Source organism: Odocoileus virginianus, chromosome 9 (genome assembly GCF_023699985.2).
Source record: "Odocoileus virginianus isolate 20LAN1187 ecotype Illinois chromosome 9, Ovbor_1.2, whole genome shotgun sequence".
Classification (NCBI taxonomy): domain Eukaryota; kingdom Metazoa; phylum Chordata; class Mammalia; order Artiodactyla; family Cervidae; genus Odocoileus; species Odocoileus virginianus.
Window position 1 is genome coordinate 34,761,131 of NC_069682.1, and position 19,971 is coordinate 34,781,101.

General features: G+C 50.5%; 1 protein-coding gene and 1 pseudogene across 1 annotated transcript; one reads left to right on the top strand and one right to left on the bottom strand.

Annotated features, from left to right (window-relative positions):
• Nucleotides 1-11,708: 11,708 nt before the first annotated feature.
• On the bottom strand, nt 11,709-16,502 carry LOC110138009 (filensin-like). The gene is made up of 3 exons (XM_070472195.1): nt 16,323-16,502; nt 14,810-15,027; nt 11,709-11,796 (listed from the first exon to the last, which is right to left on the bottom strand). Exons 1-3 carry the CDS (start codon nt 16,329-16,331, stop codon nt 11,739-11,741), a joined length of 285 nt encoding a protein of 94 aa, XP_070328296.1. The 5' UTR covers nt 16,332-16,502; the 3' UTR covers nt 11,709-11,738.
• Nucleotides 16,503-16,864: 362 nt separating this feature from the next.
• Nucleotides 16,865-18,449, top strand: LOC110138008 (coiled-coil domain-containing protein 24-like; annotated as a pseudogene).
• The last annotated feature ends 1,522 nt before the right edge of the window (nt 18,450-19,971 follow it).

The window sequence follows — 19,971 nt, forward strand, 5'->3', positions numbered from 1 at the left end:
CCAAGGTCTTCATTTCTGTCCTTCAGATAGGTGATATCGTGCCAACCAACCCGGGACAGCTCTCCCCCTCCATTTCTTTCATAGAAGAGAAGAGAATGCATTTAAATAAGCCAGGCCTGGGGACTCAAGGAAGGACTCATTTTGTAAAAGGAGGAGCCAGGTTTATGACAGAGGTGAGCTCTGAGTCTCTTCAAGCCCAGATGCTGTAAATCCTTTGGGGAAAGATGTGTTGACTTTTAGCAAGATTTTCCAGGGATGTAAATGAAGGTGGTGCAAATCAAAAGGTCCCCTAGTTACCAGATGGGTAGGAGAGAGTCCAAAAGCATGAACGCAGGAAATCTTACCACCACGGTCAGCATTGTAGCTTGTCTGGCTCGCCAGTGTAATAGGCATAAGATCTCAGTGGCCTGGCTGCCTTTTCATCAGCCACTGCTCTGAGTTATGGTAAACTCTGGGAGATGCCCCTGTCACTCTCCATGTGCCTAGCCTTTCTCCAGCCCCAGTTTTCTGGGGCTCCTCCCATAGTTATGCAAAAAAAAAAAAAAAAAAAAAAAGGAAGGCAGGATGGAGACACATCTAGGAAAGAGTAGCTTAGTAGTTCTTAGCACAGGGATGTTCCTTTCTGACGCTGCTCTGGGGCTGCTTAATCTGATGGAGGGGAGAGAAGGTGAGCATTTTCGAGAGCTTTCCATACACGATTGGAGGAAAACAGCTTCTGCAGTTGATGAGTTGGGGAAATGGCCTCTGTTCTGGAAGAGGTGTGTGAGGGTGAGGGGTCAGGTTTGGAGAGGTGGGCAACCACTTCACAGGAACCCCCATTTGTATGGAGCCCTTCCCACTGAAGGGGGAAAAGCCAGCTCGTCTCCCTGTAACTTGAGACCCAAAGGAGGCAGAAGCCCTTCGCACAGAAAGCACTACAGTCAGCTACAGTTGTGGCAGCCAAGCAGTCCAGGAGGGGCTTTAACCTGCACCCCAAAGGTGACATGCCCCCTTCCCCCTGGTCACCCCCAGAGACAGCATCTCATCACCAAGTGGAAAGGCTTTCCGAGAGGCTGTCACTTTGTTCTCCTACCCAAGGAATAGCTCACCAGTGCCCACCCGACCCCCCAAAACTGATGTGCTGGTTTGATTTGATTCCCAAGAACTGATCCACCCCTTCTGGCTACATTTCTCCCTTCCCGTGGGAGCAGCCTGGAGTTCCTCGCCTCTAAGTTGGCAACACAGAGCCAGAGGGCCCTTCCTTAAAGGCAGAAAAGCCTGGAAAACCCATGTTCTTTCTCTTTTCTCCCATGTTGGCATGGATTTCTACCTTCTCTAACTACCATATGATCTTCTCTATAGAATGCTTTATGATGTCATATATTTATGATTTTTAAAAGAAATTTATTACATGTTGCAAAGGTCTTTTTAAACCAGTTTAGACTTAAAGCAAAAATAAACAGAAATCATCAAAATTTCATTTCTCATTAACAGTCTGAAAATAAACCAAAAGACATTAAGTGTGCATGTGTGTTTAAGTGCACACAGAAATATATATACATATGTAGACTAATACACGTGTGTATATATGTGTATATATCTTTATATACACTTGTATAACTGTATATACACACATATACCTAAAATGTGTGTATGTGTATTTACTGAAGAAACAGATACCACATTCATTTCTAAAAGCATATTCAGAGGATATCAAAATGATTCTGGCTGAAGAAAAAGGCCAGTGGAAATTCAGGTGAAATGTTCATGAGTTCCCATTACTTCACCTCTGTAATTTTGCACCTTTCTGTATAAACTTTAAGTATCTTATATAGCAGCACAGATACAAAATAGTTGTCCATATTTTCACAGTTGTGGTCTAATTTATGAAATTAGAGAGTAACTTATCAGCTTCTTAATAGAAATGGCAAGTTTTGATATGAGTATACAGTACATAAAATATATATAGTGCTATTTAAAAATATTTGGTCTCTATTTCATTTTTTGCACCAGTATTAACACTAAAATATGTTCAGCTAGTGAGGTTTTTGTGATATCCTGATTCTAATGCAAGAGATAGTTATTTATAGTCATTTATTTTAAAAAAAGAAAATAAGTGAATAATAATCACATTAACATTGTTATTCCCTGTGACAACATTTTATAAGTAAATTTAAAAATACATGATGTAAATTAGGAGATTCAACAATAAAACATTACCTTCCAGAAATTATGTGGGATGTGATATGTATTACATAAAAACACTTCCATCCATTCTGGGAGAGAAAATTAAAAGTTGCCAGAGAAAGAGCTAAAAAGCTTGCTTTCATAAATATGCATGAAAGATTTAGAATTAGCAAATAAATCATACACAAATTATGATCTACAGCAGCATTTTTCAGACTCAGGTCATACCCTATTGGCAGTTGTCATATAAATTTAGGAAGTTAAAACCAGCATTTTGGAGTAGAATAGGATAGCATAACAAGAAATCATGCATATTAATGATAACAATTGTTTCCCTTTTTTTTTTTTTTCAGAAATGTGTGTGTGTACGTGTCTGAGTGTATTGGCTCACAACGTGTAATACATTTCTTATTGGAGTCATGGTCAAAGATCTTTCAGAACGCTCTTCTAGAATATATTCACCAACTAGACCAGTTCTGCTGTAGTAAAACAGCCCCAGATCTCAGAGGTTTCACACAGCAGAGGTGTGTTAATCATTTACACAAATTTCATGGAGGATCTGGGTAACTCCCCAAGACCATAGATTGCCATGCAGTGACTCAGAGATTCAGGCTGCTCCAGCCTTCACCCTTAGGTCTGTCGTCACAGCACGAGGCTGTGACGGTCAGTAGGCGAGAGAAAGAAGCAGTGAAGACTCACACCCCCTTCTACGTTCAGTACGAAGGAGACACACAAGTCATTTGACCTACTGTGCGCTGGCCAGTCCTGGTCAATGACGCTGCTACACCGGAAGCAACTGAGACACAACAGGACATCTAGTAGAATCCTCAGTGAGCACCGGGGCCTCTGTCACAGAGAGGACTTGATAATCCCTGAAAACATATTCTTACATATTGATTTACATGGCAACCTGTTCATGAAAAGTGTCTCAAACTGGCTTCACCCATGTGACCACACACCATTCTAGCAAATCTGGAGAGTTATTCATAAAAATACAAATATCTTACATTTATCATATTTGTTGTAAAAACAATTTTCAGTTTTGTACTGTGATCCACTACTTACAAAACCCAACTAGTAAAATCTATAAAAAAGCCTGTGGTTGAAAACACATACTGAAAGGCATAAGGTCCAACCTGACCTTGTGACAGACTGAATGCTGCTTTTCAACACTTAAGTCCAAAGAATGATTTCCCAAAGATAAAGTTTAAAAACTGATAATTCTTGGGACTACCCTGGTGGTTCAGTGGTTAAGACTTCATTTTCCAGTGCAGGGGTTGAAGGTTTGATCTCCTGGTTGGGGAGCTAAGACCCCACATGACTCAGGGCCAAAAAACCAAAACATACAACAGAAGTGATATTGTAACAAATTCAGTAAAGACTTTAAAAATAGTCACATCATAAAATATTTTTTAAAAAACTGATAATTCTTACAGAGTCACTACCATGCGTCATTGTTGCCATCACTTATAAATTACAAAGAGCAGTTTTCATGAGAGTATGCCTTCATGGGTTGGCATCACCTGAGAACCACACATTACAAAACCTTTAGGAAACACAGCCAAGCATTTCCTATTTAGAGAGAAAAGTGCATTAGGAGGATTGGTGAACTCATAGTCAGAGTAAGTTTTTGGACGCCAAGAATCTAATCTGCTAGAAATTTCCAGAACTCAGAATGCCAAGATTAGAGACACTGGCTGTGGGAGAGGACAAGGGGATTGAAAACCACTGGGAGTTTGCAGTAAACGCGAGCACAGGATGGGTCTTGGGCCAGCGAAGGTGATTTGATTGTAGCTGCCATGTGGTCTTCTGTCAAAGAAGGGCTGAGTTGCCAAAGGGGCGTGGGGGCGGGGATGGAGGGGGGTGGGCATGCAGCACGTGGGAGCTTAGGAAATGCAGAGTCATGATGGAAGTTGGGGACAGTATCTGAGTGCTCAGTGTAGGGGAACACAGAGGCCGTGTAAAGGGGGATTCTAGCCTCTGAAGAGCTGATGTCAGTTGAGGACCAGGCACAGGGAGGCCAGCCCCAGGCGCGCTCCTGGAAACCCCTCCACCTGCCAATGGTGAGTCCAAGCCCACGCACAGCCTCCCAACACCTTATTCAGCTTCCCAAGGACACTGGCACGGGAGAGGGGGTGACCGGCACCTGGGTGTCTAGGAGAGAGGCTCCCTCTCTGCTTTACAAATTAATCAACTCCTGCTTGAGTTGGTCCACTAGTCTCTTGTGCATTTAATTGCCAAGAGGCCCTTTCCTTGGGTTCAAACACCTCTCTGTTGAATTTGGTTTTGAGCTTATAAGCCAGGAATCAAAATCTGACCTGAGGCAAATTTTCCAAGCCAGCCTGCCAGCTTCAGTTTTCTTTTAGAACTTAGAAGACATGCACTGTCAGTCTGGGGATAGAATAAACTGACGATGGAGAAATGCACTCGGCCCCAGAGATGAAGACTCTAATATTCAGTCCTGGGTGGTTTGGGATGGGATGGGGGTGATTAGAAATCTCAGCCCACAGGGTTTTAGATGCCCAAACAGCCAAATGAGGCTGGGAATTCCTTAGTTCTAAAGTGAACTGTCACCAGTTCCCACCTGGATGGCTTCAGGCCACCCTACCTTCACCATCCCAGCATGGTGGTCTCATGTCATAGTGCCCTGAAAGATGTCCTCGGTTCACCCAAGAGGACAGCCATGGGCTACTCCAAGCTGGATGGAAGACAGAGACTGCAACTTATCTTTTTCTCTTTTGACCCTATGTCCTGGAACTGGCCACAGGTGACAGATAAGCTGCCAGGTAGCTCCCTGTCACAAGCACGCTAGCATGCAGGTGAAGGTGAGTTATTGACTAAGGATGTATCTCCTGATAGAATATACATCTCCACTCAAAACCCCATTTCTTTGAGTAAAACATAGGTCAGCATGGCTTCTCTGTGGCATTTATTTGCTTTCATCCAAGCACGAGGGATCAGAGTCAAGCATTTGCAATAATTGTGGTACTTAAATGATGCTCTTCATCATCAATGTGCCAAGTGCCATACAAGTTTTGAGGTGACTTCACTCACCACCAATGGTCCAACTACAAGTCCAGGATATAGTACTTTAGGATAAACTTGATCATAATGGTTGCTTGGAGATTCTTTCTTATAATAAAGCTTCAAGTCAAGGAGAGACCTAAATGGAATTTTCCAACATGAAAAAGGAAGGGAAAAACCAGCAGTGATGCCAGGTAAGAAGTGTCTTCTGATGTAAGTTGGATTTTGTATGAGACCTTGTTGGTGTGTGTGCCCTACAGCAGGGATCAGCAAACTACAGCCCAGGACCCAATCTAGCCCCCTGCCTGGTATATAAATGCAAATATTCTTGTTTTTTAAATACAGTTTTATTGGAAGCCATCACACCTATTTGCTTTTGTGTTGTCTGTGGCTGTTTTGATGCTAACATGGCAGAGTTGAGTAGTTATTAATACAAAAGAGCCTGAACAGCCTATGATCTGGCAGAAAAAAAGTTTTCCAACCTTTCCCCTGTATCTCTCTCCTTGGACAGCCCCGTAGGTCACCATACACACCAGGCATGCTCTCTCTGTTGGGGTGTCCTCTGGCTGCAGAGGGGCACAGGACCTCACGTGCGACAGGCAGAAAGGCCAGGGCATCAGTGCCCCAGAGCCACGCTCACCTGGAGAAGCGGGGAGCTGGTCCACAGACACCCCAGCTTCCTCACCTCCTGCAGGGACAAAGGGCCTCTTCCCTGCTAGTGGAGCACAAGGCAATAGCCCGGATCAGTGCAGCCTGAAACACCACTGGTGACTTTAACAGAGAGAACTGAGTATAAAGCACTATTTGTTGTTGTTTAGTCACTAAGTCATGTCTGACTCTGCGATCCCACGGACTGTAGCCCACCAGGCTCCTCAGTCCATGGGATTTCTCAGGCAAGAATACTGGGGTGGGTAGCCTTTTTCTTCTCCAAAAGCACTATAAAAGAGCTTAAAGAAGCATTACCTTCTTAATTAGAAAAGCAGAAGAGACCACTAATGTACCACATGGACCAAGCACCTGCATCAAACTAGCAGGCTTGCTGGATGTGGGGGACGGACACCACCCCCCTGCCCAGAGGTGGAGCGTGAGCACCCCTGGCAGGACGCCCTGGAAGACCCAGGTCTCTGAGGAGACTGTAGTGAGGCTGCTTCTGCAGATGTTGGAAAGACTGGGAACTGGCCTCAGCTGTTGCTCAGGGAAGGAAGTGCCATGACCAGGATGAAGTAGCAAACGAGGACCACAGTCTCTCTCTTCCCGCCTTCCCTCTCCCCCACCAGGGGGATGATGGCGTATCAGGGACGAGACCGCAGCTTCACAGCCCTGGCACCCACCGCAGCATAGACAGGCTGGCTTGGAGCTAAGAGCCTGGGCTTTCTAATGGCAGGCCTAGTCCCTGGGATCACCACTCTACAAACCACCGGCACCTGAGATCTTGTTTAGGGTCTGCTCTGGGGGCAATCCCACCTAACTGAAACCTCCATGAATCCCCACCTTGATACCAAACCTCCTTCGCTGGAGGTTTTCTTGGGGATCTCTGGGGTTGCAAGAACAGAAACCAACTCTGACTCATAAAGACACGGAAGCTGCATATCCAAAACAGGCGGTGTAGCACTCAGAACTGAAGGGAAGCCTAAGGAGCCGGCCTGAACCAGCCTGGAAAGGGACAGAGGCTGTAGTGAGCCCTGGGATTGGGAGGCACAGTGGGGACCGTGGGGACCACATCAGGACTCCCCAATCACAGGGTGGCTCCTGCATGTTCATCTTGGCTCTGCTGGACTCGGATCTCCTATTCCAACAGTGGGTCTGGTTTGGGACACTTGCCCACCCACAGGGAGAGGAAGGTGGGGTGTCTCGTGGGTCAGATCAGGGCTGTAACTGGTGTGAAGGAGCAGCTCCTCAGGACAAGATCAGGGCTGCCCCCAACCAGCAGTGGGGAGGGAGGGGTGTTTGCTGGGCAGACGCCAACCAGCCATCTCAGATTGTTCCTCCCAGAAGCTGACTCTGACACAGGAGTCGAGGTCAAGTCATTTATTTGGAAGGAAGCATCTTTATGTAGGGAAGCAGGCAGTGGGACAGGAGAGGAGGGGTCCCATTCGGGCCACAGGGATGAGTGGGTCTCTCCACCTGCATCTGCAGCTGACACCCACTGGGGACCGTGTACAACAAGCCTCGGGGTGGTCCCAATGGAGGGGCAAGAGAGCTGGGGTGTCCATGCACCTGGGCATCTCCATTCTAGATGAGGGCCGCTCCCGGAGCCCCAGTACTGCCAGCCTGCCCAGTGTGTGGACCGAGCTCACTCCTGGGGCTGCAGGAGCCCCCGCAGAGTCACACGTGCCTGCTCCGCTGCTTGTGCCTGAACCAGACACATGGGGGCCTGAACCAGACCGGCGGGGGCTGGAGGACCAACCTGGGGGCCAGCTCCTAACTGCGGCTGAAACAACAGTGGTCACTGGTCACCGTGACTCCAATGCTTGGAGAATGGGGGGTCCTGGGAACTGGGAGGCAGTTTCTTTATGGAGGAGGTGGCTCTGGACAGTCTCGGTCCTGGGCTTGAGGCTGAGTCAAAGAGGAGCCCAGCCTCCTCCTGCTCCCCGACACAGCAGTTTGGACCAGTCATCCGGGCACTGGCACTGTGGGGTCTCAGTGTTTGGCAAAGCTCCAGCCTTCTCCTGTCATCTGTGTTGCTGGGGAACCTGCTTTGGGCCCCTGTGTTTATCTTTTTTATACAAACTTAAGTGCTTGTTTTCAGAGACCTCAAGAGAGGAAAACCCAGGAAATGAACCCGTTCCGCAGCTCTCCTGGGGGAAACAGAACCAAGTAGGAAAAGTGCAGAGGGGCAGCCAGGAAAATGAGCGGGTGGGGCACTGGGGCAGGGGGAGCGGGGAGGTGCAAGGGTCAGAGGGCCCTCCCAGACCCCAAGGCGCTCACCACAGGCTGCCCTGCACATCACACTGCAAGCCTGCCTTCAAGCGAGGGCGGCTCTGGGAGATGCTGCTCATCTGACCCCTCGGTCCCCCTCAACCCACCGCCTTCCTCCCCTCCTCCTGTTTCTCCCACACTCCCCCCTTTACTTGTCTTCCTTGAACAGCCTAGTCCATTCCTGCCCCAGGACCTCTGCACCAGCCGTTCCTGCTACCTACAATGCTCTTCCCTCTGATCTGCACACCATGGGCCCGTCTTGTCATCAGGTCATCACCTCATTAATGGGGTCTTCACTGGACTGTCCACCCCAGAAGAGACACCCTTTCTGTCTAGCACATGCCCCTGTGGTGCCTTCTCTGCATGATTTCCTCTTATTTAGTTATCTTCCTGCCGGTGCAATTCCTCCCTTGCTCAGAAAGTCGTGACTGTGACAGCTGAACACATTCAGTGTCCCCTGCTGTCTCCCCGCCAAAGCCTTGAATGATCAGAACAGGCCCCCCAGTCCACTTTTGATCACTGATTGAATAAAATATAAAAATGACATTTCTTTCCAAAAAGATACCCCCCACCTTTTTAAATAATTAACTGAACACATGACCCAAAAAATTAAAAGACTTACTGGGGAAAAGACGAGGTTTGCAGGAGTGGTTCTGTTGAATCTAATATATACACTGGTCCAAATTCCCAGCACAGTCTGGGCTCCAGGTAAAGGTTTCCATTATTCTCTCTTAAGCTTTTAAATGATACATATTTCAAAATGTGCCATGGAGCAGGTCCTTCACTCATCTTATAGAAAGAACAACAAAAGCATATGTCTATCTTGAAATCCAAACCTCACATGAATTCAGAGAGAGATTTTTTTAAAGCTCTACACAGAAAGGAAAGGTGACTCCATTTAGTATTCTTTGTATGATTTCTAACAAAGAAATACTAGAATGTAATTTATGACACTATTAATTTTCTCTAATGATGTGTGGTTGTCTTGCCAGATACCTTTGTTTAGGGAGATGAAATAATCCATTTTAGGACATTTATTCAGCTCATAATGTATTTTGGAGTGTCTACATGAAGAAGGAGTAATTTCTTATCTGGCTAAGCCAAAAAAAAAAAAAATACTTTTGGACTGTTAGTAGAGAAAAAGAGATGCCTAAAGGCAACATACATCCATGGTGGATTCATGTCAATGTATGGCATAACCAATACGATATTGTAAAGTACAAAAAAAAAAAGTTTGTAAAGATTCTGGTTTCAAGTAATTTCTGTTTCCTAGGATGTGACACTGCAGATACCTGAGTGCACATGTATGCACAGGAGAATACACATATGTGTATTATGGGACATTATATTATGGTAATTGAGATCATTAATAAACTTGTAGCTCTCCCTTACCAGCACTGCACTCTGCCTGTACACAGAGGATGTCCAGTAAACATGCGTCTGTGCTCAGCTGCTCAGTCACGTCTGACTCTTTGCAGACCCGTGGACTGTAGCCCACCAGGCTCCTCTGTCCACGGAACTTCCCAGGCAAGAATACTGGAGTGGGTTTCCATTTCCATTTCCATGTGATCTCCCCAACCCAGGGATCGAATCCACCTCTCCTATGTCTCCTGAATTGCCAGCAGATTCTTTACCGCTTGAGCCATCAGGAAAGCCCCTCAGTAAATGTTAGGCGAGTTCATTAATTAACTGCTGAACAAGGAACTGCGTGGTGACATTTGATTTTGCTTTTGAAGCCCGACCCAGGAGTGCAATCTCTGAGTGAGAAACTCTTAAGTGACTCAGCCAGAAGGACACAAGGTACGTGTGCTATGCAGGCGGCCCTGGCACCCTGCTTCCTGCCCGTGACCCCTACTGCTTCCATGCATCTCCACGCCTGGTGTCCAAATGCCTGCCTGCACCTGCGATTCTCAGTTGAGGGCTGTCCTGGGCCCTCCCTTCTGGCTGGCAGGGGTTGGTGGGTCAATACCCAGCTCCCACACCCTTGGGCAGGGTAACTGAAGACTGAGTTCCACCTCGTCTCCCAGAGCCCCAGGGGATGGGGGCCTAGGGCCAGCCACCCACGGTGCCAACCCACCCGGTAGCACCTCTCCTCTCTGATGCCCTGCTGCCTCCAGCTCCATCTCCTGCCCTCCTGGTGCTTCCTGGGACCACGTCCCCAAAAATGACATCAGATCCTTGCTGCAGCATCAGCTTCTTGGGGAACCCAAACTGAGACAGACACCTTTAATCACCTGACTTCTAACAAAGCACCCCTCATGCAATCGTGTGCTTGGGTCTGAAATGCGGTGAAAACAAGCCGATCCATCACCTGACACGTTTCAGGTGTGAAATCCAGACTCTGAGCCTCTAATGAGCCCCGCGATGCCCCAGGACAAAGGGCTCGTCTACTTTCTTAAATGAGCTTAGCTCAGTGGCTGCTAGCAGGGCACCCCTGTCCTGAGCGAGGTTGGCCCACCGGCAAGCCCAAGGCCCCTGTTAATCAGACAAAGGATGTACAAAGAAAACATTTTAATTAAGGCTTCATCAGTAAGCCAGATGGGCCACCATCGTCTAATCCAAAGAACCTTGTATCCTCACCCTTGTAGCCTCTGTTCTAAAACATCCAAGCTCGTGTCCTCAGGGGCCCAGAGGTACCTCCTCCCGGTTAGCTCAGGCACTGGAGGATCCCTTCTCTCCCAGTTTCTTCTTGTTTGCCTTCGTCTTTTCAATCGTGGTCTCCACAGTGACAGCAGTCTCTTCGTACGTCTGGATGCTCTCAGTGGAAAACTTCTCTATGGATTCCATCACCTCCATCTTCTCGTAGGCCAGCTTCCTGGGAGGGCTTCTCGCCAGCCGGCTGCTGCTCCGAGCCCCATGCCCCTCGAACCTACCCAGAGTAACATGAGGCCCTTGAGACCAGGGTGTAGACGGCCCCTCTGAACCAGGTGCCACCATGGGACAGGGCCCTCTGCCCCCTCCTCCTCCTTCTGGCCATCCTGTTTCCCCTGGAGGCCCTTCAGTTCTTTGGCGTTTTTCTCATTCCCTTTGTCTGCAGGGTGCAGGGTAGGGGGGTGTCCTGTCTTCCTTCCCCTGCAGGGGCCCCACTACCTCCTTCAGACCATCTTCTTTCTCCTGGGGAGGCCCCCCTTCATCCTTCAGACCGTCTTCTTTCTCATGGGGAGGCCCCTGTCTATCCTCCAGACAGGGCTCAGGCTGCTGGGGAGAGGGTTCCACGCCACTGTCAGGACACACAGAGTCGTCACCCTTAGAAACCACCACGCCCCCTCTGACTAGAGCGGAGAAGACACAGAAGCCAGGATCCATGAAACTGGCATCTCCAGAGACCATCACGTACCGCCCTTTGGTGTACAGGTCGGTGGGGGGCTCGGGTTCTCTGGGGCCTTTCACCTTCTCCTTGATCATCTTGCCTAGTTTCTCAAAGTCTTTGCTTATCTTGCCTCCATCTGGGACATCCTCCAGAGCCCCTTCCTAGGTCGGGGGACTTGCTTCTTCATCCCCCGGTTCAAGCTTAGACTTGCCCTCTTCTTTGAGCACCACCCGCCCCGGCTTTGTGTCCTCTGGACCTCTCAGTGGTGTCTCTTCCAGAATTTCATCTGCTCTGTCTTCCGCTACCATCTCCTTTTTCCTCAGAAGGTTCTGGGGAGGCCTTTGAGTCTTGGTTTCGCTGCACAGCCCTGGTGAGATCTTTGAAAAAAAAGAAAAATGGAGGCAGGTGCAATGAGTCAAGGCCAATGAAAGAGGAAGAAAAAGTATTTGTTGAAAAATACAAGCCTAGCACTGGGGTGGGGTTTACTGGTTGGCTGGTTGGCAACAAGGTAGGATCCCTGGGTCCTAAGCATTCATGGCCCACACTGAGGACCCAGCCCTGCGGGCTGCTGTGTGACTTTAGGACAAGTCACTTGGCCCCTCTGGGCTTGCAGAGCAGAGGGGAGGCCCCCACAGTTCCCTTCACACTGGGTACAACTTACTGAGATCCGTGTTTCTCCTGCAATGACACTCTGTGGGAGCAGGGCCTCTGCCCCACCCCAGCACCCTCACCTCGAGGTCACAGGGGACACTGGGATCCAGACCAGACCAGGAAATCCAGTCCAGAGAGCCACTGTCACCTCAGGCTTCCCCAAAGGAGCAACTCAGAGTCACCCCACCTTCCTCTGATGGGTTTGGAATAGCCTCCAGGCACACCCTTGTCCCCCCTGCACCCCAAACCAGATAAACACCACCACTCCTTGCTTACCATCCCCTTCCTCCTGTGCAACAAGAGGAAACTATGCTCTTAAACCCAGAATGGGAATCCCCTGGGTCAGAGGCCAGAGTCACTGCTTCAGACCAGCCAAGAGGAGAAACTGAAAGTTTCAGAAAGGACAAGGTTTCATGCTATCTCATCCAAAAGGCGGGCTTTTACTTCCAGGTGGCTGCTGCTGCTGCTCAGTCACTTCAGTCGTGTCCGACTCTGTGTGACCCCATAGACACAGCCCACAAGGCTCCCCCGTCCCTGGATTCTTCAGGCAAGAACACTGAAGTGGGTTACCATTTCCTTCTTCAATGCATGAAGGAAGTGAAAGTGAAGTCGCCTAGTCGTGACCGACGTTTAGCGACCCCATGGACTGCAGCCTACCAGGCTCCTCCGTCCATGGGATTTACCAGGCAAGAATACTGGAGTGGGTTGCCCTTGCCTTCTCTGACACAGGTGGTTACAGCCATATAAGTAGGCATGGGTATGGATAGGAATAATGGAGACACCACTGTAGATGTGTGTGTATATAAAGACAATGCAGATACCAATGGTTTATACATGTACATAAAGACAGATGGGGGTGTAGACAGTTTATGCATGTACATAAAAACAATGGAGATGTAGACAGTTTATCAGGTCAGTTCAGTGGCTCAGTTGTCTCCGACTCTTTGCGACCCCATGAACCGCAGCACGCCAGGCCTCCCTGTCCATCACCAACTCCCTGAGTCCACCCAAACCCATGTCCATTGAGTCAGTGATGCCATCCAACCATCTCATCCTCTGTCAGCCCCTTCTCCTCCTGCCCTCAATCTTTCCAAGCATCAGGGTCTTTTCCAATGAGTCAGCTCGTCGCAACAAGTGGACAAAGTACTGGAGTTTTAGCTTCAACATTAGTCCTTCCAATGAACCCCCAGGACTGATCTCCTTTAGGATGGACTGGTTGGATCTCCTTGCAGTCCAAAGGACTCTCAAGAGTCTTCTCCAACACCACAGTTCAAAAGCATCAATTATTCGGCACTCAGCTTTCTTTATACATGTACATAAAAACAGCAGAGATGTAGACAGTTTATGCATGCACATAAAGATGATGGAGATGTAGACAGCTTATACATGTACATGAAAACCATGGAGGTATAGACACTTTATGCATGTACATAAAGATGATGGAGATTTAGACACTTTATGCATGTACATAAAGATGATTGAGATTTAGATACTTTACATGGAGATGAGGTGCAGGCTTAGGTGATAAAGATGTAAGTGTAACCATAGATATTGTAGATACAGGTGTATGTAGATACAGATGTGATATAGATGTTGATACAGATGATGTAGATGTGGGTGGAGGTAGAGATGCAGATGTCGATGACGGAGAGGTAAGTGCAGGTGTAAATGTAGGTGATACAGGTGTCAGCGTAAATAACAGAGGTGTTGAAGATGATGCAGGTGCAGAAAATGTAGATGTGGGGTGGATATACATGCAGATGATCCAGACAAATGCAGATGGCAGAGTAGGTGTCAGACATAGATGTAGAGGCAGGTGTAGGTGTAGATGATACAGATGTAGGTTAGGTGATGTGGGTGTAGCTATATGTAGGTGTAGTAAACTACATGTAGGTATAGTGTAGATGTACACATACAGATGCTGTAGACACAGATGTGGACATAAGTATACGTGTAGGTGCAGACACGGTCACATAGATGAACATGGAGGAAACGGAGAGTAGCTGATGCAGGTGTAGATGTGAATGAGGCTGAGACAGAGACAGAGACACTTGCCAGCAGAGTTCACGTCCCAATGCATCATGCAGAGGAGACCAGACAGCCTGCTGGCAGCCACAGAACTGACTGGCCAGGTGCTCAGAGTCACCATGGCAGCAGCAGTAATAATATCAACTGCTCTGAGCTCTGGTCCAATTCCAGGTACTGTGCAGGCATCTCGCCTGCAGCATCTCAATAACCATCACCTGGTCATCCTTTCAGCTAAGACATTCCTGTCCCCAGAGACCTGTGGAGCTGAAAGGCACCTTGACATCCAAACACTCCCATGGTCATCTTCATCACCTCTCCCCTCCTCCCACCATCACTCACACCAGAGCCCATATCTCTGTTGCAAACCCATTCATCCTCTGCCTCCCCCACTGCCATTCCAGACCCGTGAGGTCCTGGATATGGGGGTCTGCTTCTGGTGGCTCAGACAGTAAACAATCTGCCTGCAATGGGTCAGGAAGATCCCCTGGAGAACAGAATGGCTACCCACTCCAGTATCCTTGCCTGGAGAATCCCATGGACAGAGAAACCTGGCGGGCTATAGTCCAGGGGGTCACAAAGAGTCAGACACGACTGATCAACTAACACTTTCACTTTCCGGCCACACACCCTACAGCCTGGAACTGGCACATGGAAAAACGTGGAGCAAGTAAGTGGTTCTGTACCCACAGGCTCTGCCCACCCCGACCCCACCTGTTGCCTTCATTCTCGATGACGCGATGATACCGGTCCAACTCGTTCCTCAGAGTCTGCTGGGCGACCACCAGCTGCCGGCAGTCATAGGATGACCTCTCCAGGCTCCTCTCCGCCTCTTCAATCTCCTTCTGCAGGGTGTCGATCTGCTCATTGTAGAGCTGAATCTCCTTATCACACTTGTGGGCATCTCTGACAGCTTCTTCCAGGACCGCGGTCTGCAGGCAGAGACACGGTCAGGAGGAAACCCAGCCATCCTCTCCCTTCAGACACAGACGTGGCAGTGGAGAATCCAGACGGCGTACCCAGTTGTATTTGTCTTGTTGGTTTGTTTCTCTGTCAGCAGAGAATCTTTAAGCCACAGAAGGATGTGACAACTGAACCCCTTCCCCTGATGCTTGTATCAGCACCCCCGGAAATCAGCCTTTAGCGGAGCCCCCGACCCAAGGCAGTAGGAAGATGAGAAACTCAGAAAATAAAAACTGCTGTCCCTGGACTGACATGTACAACTCAGAGTGCATTCTTCATACTTTACTGAGGTAGCATGAAAAAGCAGCAAAAAGAAGAACATGGACTAAAGAGGTAAGATGCTATAATCATTAAAGGGAGGGGTGAGACATTTCCTTCATCTTATTCAATCACTATGGCACTTTAATTTTCTCCTGATTTCTGACCAGTAGAGTTACATATATGTTTTGATAGCTAAAATGTGTGTGTTTGTGTGCACTGGCACTTAAGTAAAATAACTTCAGAGAAACGCTACTTTTATATTAAAGCAGGACAAGTTCAAATTAAAGTAGGAAAATGAACAGAGATTCCTCATCTTCACTTTAAGAGCTGTGACAACCCACAAGCAGCCACAAGCTGCTTACTTATTTACAAGCGAACTTATTTACAAGCTCAGTACAAGCTCACTTTCCCACGGAGGAAAGATCTAACAGGCGTGGTCAGTCCTCAAAAGCAAAGTAAAACGTGTAGACTGAAACCCATTGCATCTGGAAGAGCGCTTGTAAAACTCCGACATGCATATGAACCACCGGAGGATATGGTTTTGCTCAGATTCTGACTCAGCAGCTCCAGTGGGACCGGAGGGGCCGGGTTTCTAAGTGGCTCCTCGGGAGAGGAAAACCCAGGAAATGAACCCATTTTGCAGCTCTCCTGGAGAAAACAGAACCAGGTAGGAAAAGTGCAGAGGCGCAGACAGGAAAATGAGCCAGTGGGGCGCTGGGGCAGGGGGAGCGGGGAGGGGGGCGGGGGGGGCGGGGGTCGAGGGTCAGAGAGCCCTCCCAGACCCCAAGGTGCTCACCGCAGGCTTCCCTGCACTTCACACTGTAAGCCTGGCTTCAAGTAAGAGGGGCTCCGTGAGACGCTGCTCATCTGGCCCCTTGGTCCCCCTCGACCTACCGCCTTCCTCCCCTCCTCCTGTTTCTCCCACACTCCACCCTTTACTTGTCTTCCTTGACCAGCCTAGTCCGTTCCTGCCCCAGAAAAGGCACGGAAGTAATAAACCCACCGGGCTCATATTTCTCGGTTCTTTCACCTGTCCTGGAGATGAAAGGTGCTCAGAGTCAGGGTGATGTGCGTGGTTGAGACAGCGAAACCACCTACCAAGACTGTGGGTTGGGCTTTGCTAGCCGGCACCGCCCTGGAATGGGCGGGGCCGGGACCCTTTGGGGGCGGGGCTTGGGGTAGCTGGCCCCGTTTCCCGGGTGACGGCCGCGCGGAAGGGGCGGGGCTAGGGCCTCCAGGTTCCCGGGGCCGCGACCTGAAACTGTGGCCTCTGAGAGTTGATCAGCAGCAGAGCAGAAGAGAGCGCCAGAGGCCAGCGGCTCTGGACCAAGCAACTCTAGTCGTGGGGACGGGCGGCAGAAGGGAATGAGGTTTGGGTGAGGCCGGTCCGAGTGACGGGCTGGGGGCGTGGCCTGTGAGACCCGGACGCGGGCGAGGCGTGAGTGGGTGTGCCCGGCCCTGGGCTACTGACTAGCAGTATACCAGTAACCCAGCGCTCCGAGCTGTGGTCGCACAGGTCCAAGGGTGCGACCGCACCTCTGGGGGCGCAGCGGCGCGGGCGGGCCATGCCTGGGGACTCGCAGTCGCTGTGGGAACTGGTGGAAGAGCACGTTCCGCTCCCGGAGCGGCCCGAAGTGAAGAGGATTCTAGGGGAGACGACAGTGGATCTGAGCCTGGAGCTACGGGCAGAGGTGGGGCGTAGGAAGGTGAGCCCCACGGCAGACCTGTCCCAGGACTCGGATGATTTTCTCACCTTCTACGGGTCCCTGTAACTCTCGAGCTCTTGGAGGATCTCACTGTCCATCCCGACCCGCTCCAATTGAACTGCCCTGCGCCTCATTCCCCCAGCTTCTCTGCCTGCCTTCACTTCCCTCCGCAGTGGCCGAGGTGTCCCAGCTCTCCTTTCAGGTAGTGATGTTAGCATCACTGCTCCAAGAGGCTCGATCTGTCCAAGCCTCTGGATCGCGCCCCGCCTCTTTCCTCTGCTCCCTTCTGGCACCACCGCCCCTCCTAAGAGATCTTGTGCGCCAGGAACTGATGCAGCTGCTCCAAGGTCTCCACCGGAAGGCCATCTGTGAGGGCAGGTTGGAGCTCCAGACCTGGGTCTGGGCCCTGTCTCCAGAACTCAGATGGGCTAGCCTGCCAACTGACAAGGGGCCAGGGTCGCCTTTCCTGTGGTTCCCTGGAAGGAGCCCCCGAATCGCCTTTATGCATCTTCTGCAGGGACCAGACCCACGCTTGGGTCCAGTATAGCCCCCAGGGTCCTGCGCTTTGCCTTGGATGAGCCCAGGCATGATTTGCCAGAACAGATGTTCCAGATGAGAGCTGGTGAACCCAGATACAGTAGTAGGAGAGGAGGGATCTGTCCTCGCTGGGCAAAGGACCCCAGCTGGCTGGTAGGTCCCACCCGCGGGCATGGAGGAGTTCCTGGTGTGAGACTGACACTTCTACAGCCACCTGCGGTAGAGGTCAGCCCATGAGGGCTGCAGAGGCCCAGGAAACACGTGCCGATCCTGGGCGCTTGGTCTGAGCTGGGTTTTAGAGTGCGAGGAACAGGCTTCCAGACAGACAGAAAGAGAAGCGCTTTGCAGGAACAGGGAGAACTACGTGCAGACATGAGTGGAAGGAAAGACTTCATCCAGAGCCAGTTGTCCCTCAGGCTGGGATAGCCAGACTGCGAGGACTGTTAGAGAGGGCTAGGGATTGAATGAGATAAACGAGCCGCAGCGTGTTCGTCGGTGAATGGTAGCAATTTGTGTCTCACATATCCTTATGAAGGGGGTGATGTCCCCATTTTGCAGGTGAGGATACTAAAGCTCAAAAAGGATGATTAACTTTCCCAGACTCACACACAGTAAAGGCTAGCAGAACCCATGTGCAATCCCAGGCTCTAGATCTCCTCCATTTAGTACCATCTTGTATTGCATTTGAGAGAAAACACAAATTTGTCTAGGAGAAATGGCATTTGTGTCCTGAAGGCCTGGGGTGAAGCAGCATGAGAGAGTGAGGTTGACTTCATCTGCCAGCAGCTGTCACCAGGACCTCAGCATCATCAAGGACCAGCTGAACGTGTCCCACATTGACCAGGCTTCTGGACACCTGTGGTGAGGCCCCCAAGTGTGTGCAGTGAGGGTGGAGACAGGGAGGGTGGGACTGCAGATGGACCCTGATGTACTGGGGCTACTGGGAGGAGAAGAGAGGGAACACACCTGGCTGGGAGACCCAGGAGAGTGGGGCTGAGAGGTGAAAAGGGCAGAATGTCAATGACGATGCTGCCAGGAATCAGTCAAGTACAGATGCCTACACGGGCCTTGGCCTGAGGACTTTTATCCTGGGAGGTGGGGAAGAGATGACACACAGAAGAGTTTTTAAAGCAGGGGCAGGGCTGTCATGCGGGAGAGAATGGAGGCAGGAGGACCCACAAGTCTAGTCCTATCGTGTAGAAGAGAGAATGCTGCTCCTCAGGGTGGGCACTGGGAGGCAGGCAAGAAGAGAGGACACACCCTGCCCAGGAAGAGGCTGGCAGGGCTGCCAGGTTGTGCTGGAACAGCATGAGGGCAGCAGAGGGAGAGGTGGGCTGGGATGGGAGGTTCCTGGGGAGGCCAGAGGCTGGGACCCCATGGAGGGCTCTGCTGAGACCCGGGCCTGCAGCACTGCTTCCACTGTTGCCCTGTCCATGTCCCAAGACCCTCCTGGAGGAAAGAGTGCCGTGCACTAGAGAGGGAGACTCCCATCCTGCAGGTGAGCTACAATCCTGGGCCGCCCCACTCCCAGCCCTTCTGCTGAGCATAGACACCCCTGTGTCTCACCCAGAGCATGAGATTCACACACACGTGTCTCTGTGTGTCTGTGCTTGCAGAGGCTGTGTGAACCCTGGGTCCGTTTTTCCTGTGTGCATACTTATGTGTGTGATCCTTAAGTGCATGAACCCATATCCCAGTTGAGTCCCTAAGTCCGAGGTCAGCACTTTTAGATCAATTGCTGGGTTGGCCTAGGTCTTTTGCCACCTTCTCTTCCCCAAGTCTGGGTTCAGGCCTGCCACCCCCTTGCTAAGCTCAGCTTTTCAGGGAAAGGCTGGTGTTCCTCTCAGGAGTGCCCCCAGGTGGTTAGGAGGAAGACTGCATGGGCTAGTTCCTGCGCCCCACCGCCCCACCGTGGGGATCCTGGCCTGGGCACCCTGCCCAGTCCTGCCCCGCCCCTGTTTTAAAGCCAAGCACTGAGCCAGCTCTCCTTGCAGCGCTGCCTGGAGACGAGTATTCAGGGGCCCCTCAGCCCTCTGAGGCAAGCCTAGAGCCCACCCTGGCAGGTGAGGACCAGGCAGGCCCCAGAGCACCCAGCGCTCCGCTCCCCCCACTTCCACCCCACCCACACCCATCCCACCTTGCTCTTGTAACACACCCTGGAAGACTGGGTGCTGTGTCTCAGGCAGAACCTCTCCTCCAGAGCTAAAGGAACAGAAGGCAGCCAGGCAACAGGAGCTGCAGGCACCCCTGAGGCCTTCCAGTGTCTCCCCCAGCTACAGGTAATCCAGAGCAGACAGACAGCTGGATGGGAGAGGCTGCAGGGCAGGCCACGGCCCCCTCACAGCTATTCCCTCCCGTTCAGGCCACAGCCCTTGGGGTCCTCCAGCCAGGGCACCGGACTCCTGCCTT

What these genes read in the sequence shown, in the direction of transcription:
- LOC110138009 (XM_070472195.1), bottom strand. An exon ending in ATCGAGAATGAAGGCAACAG is followed by an intron (nt 11,797 to 14,809) that starts GTGGGGTCGGGG and finishes TTTTTTTCAAAG; the next exon opens with ATCTCACCAGGGCTGTGCAG.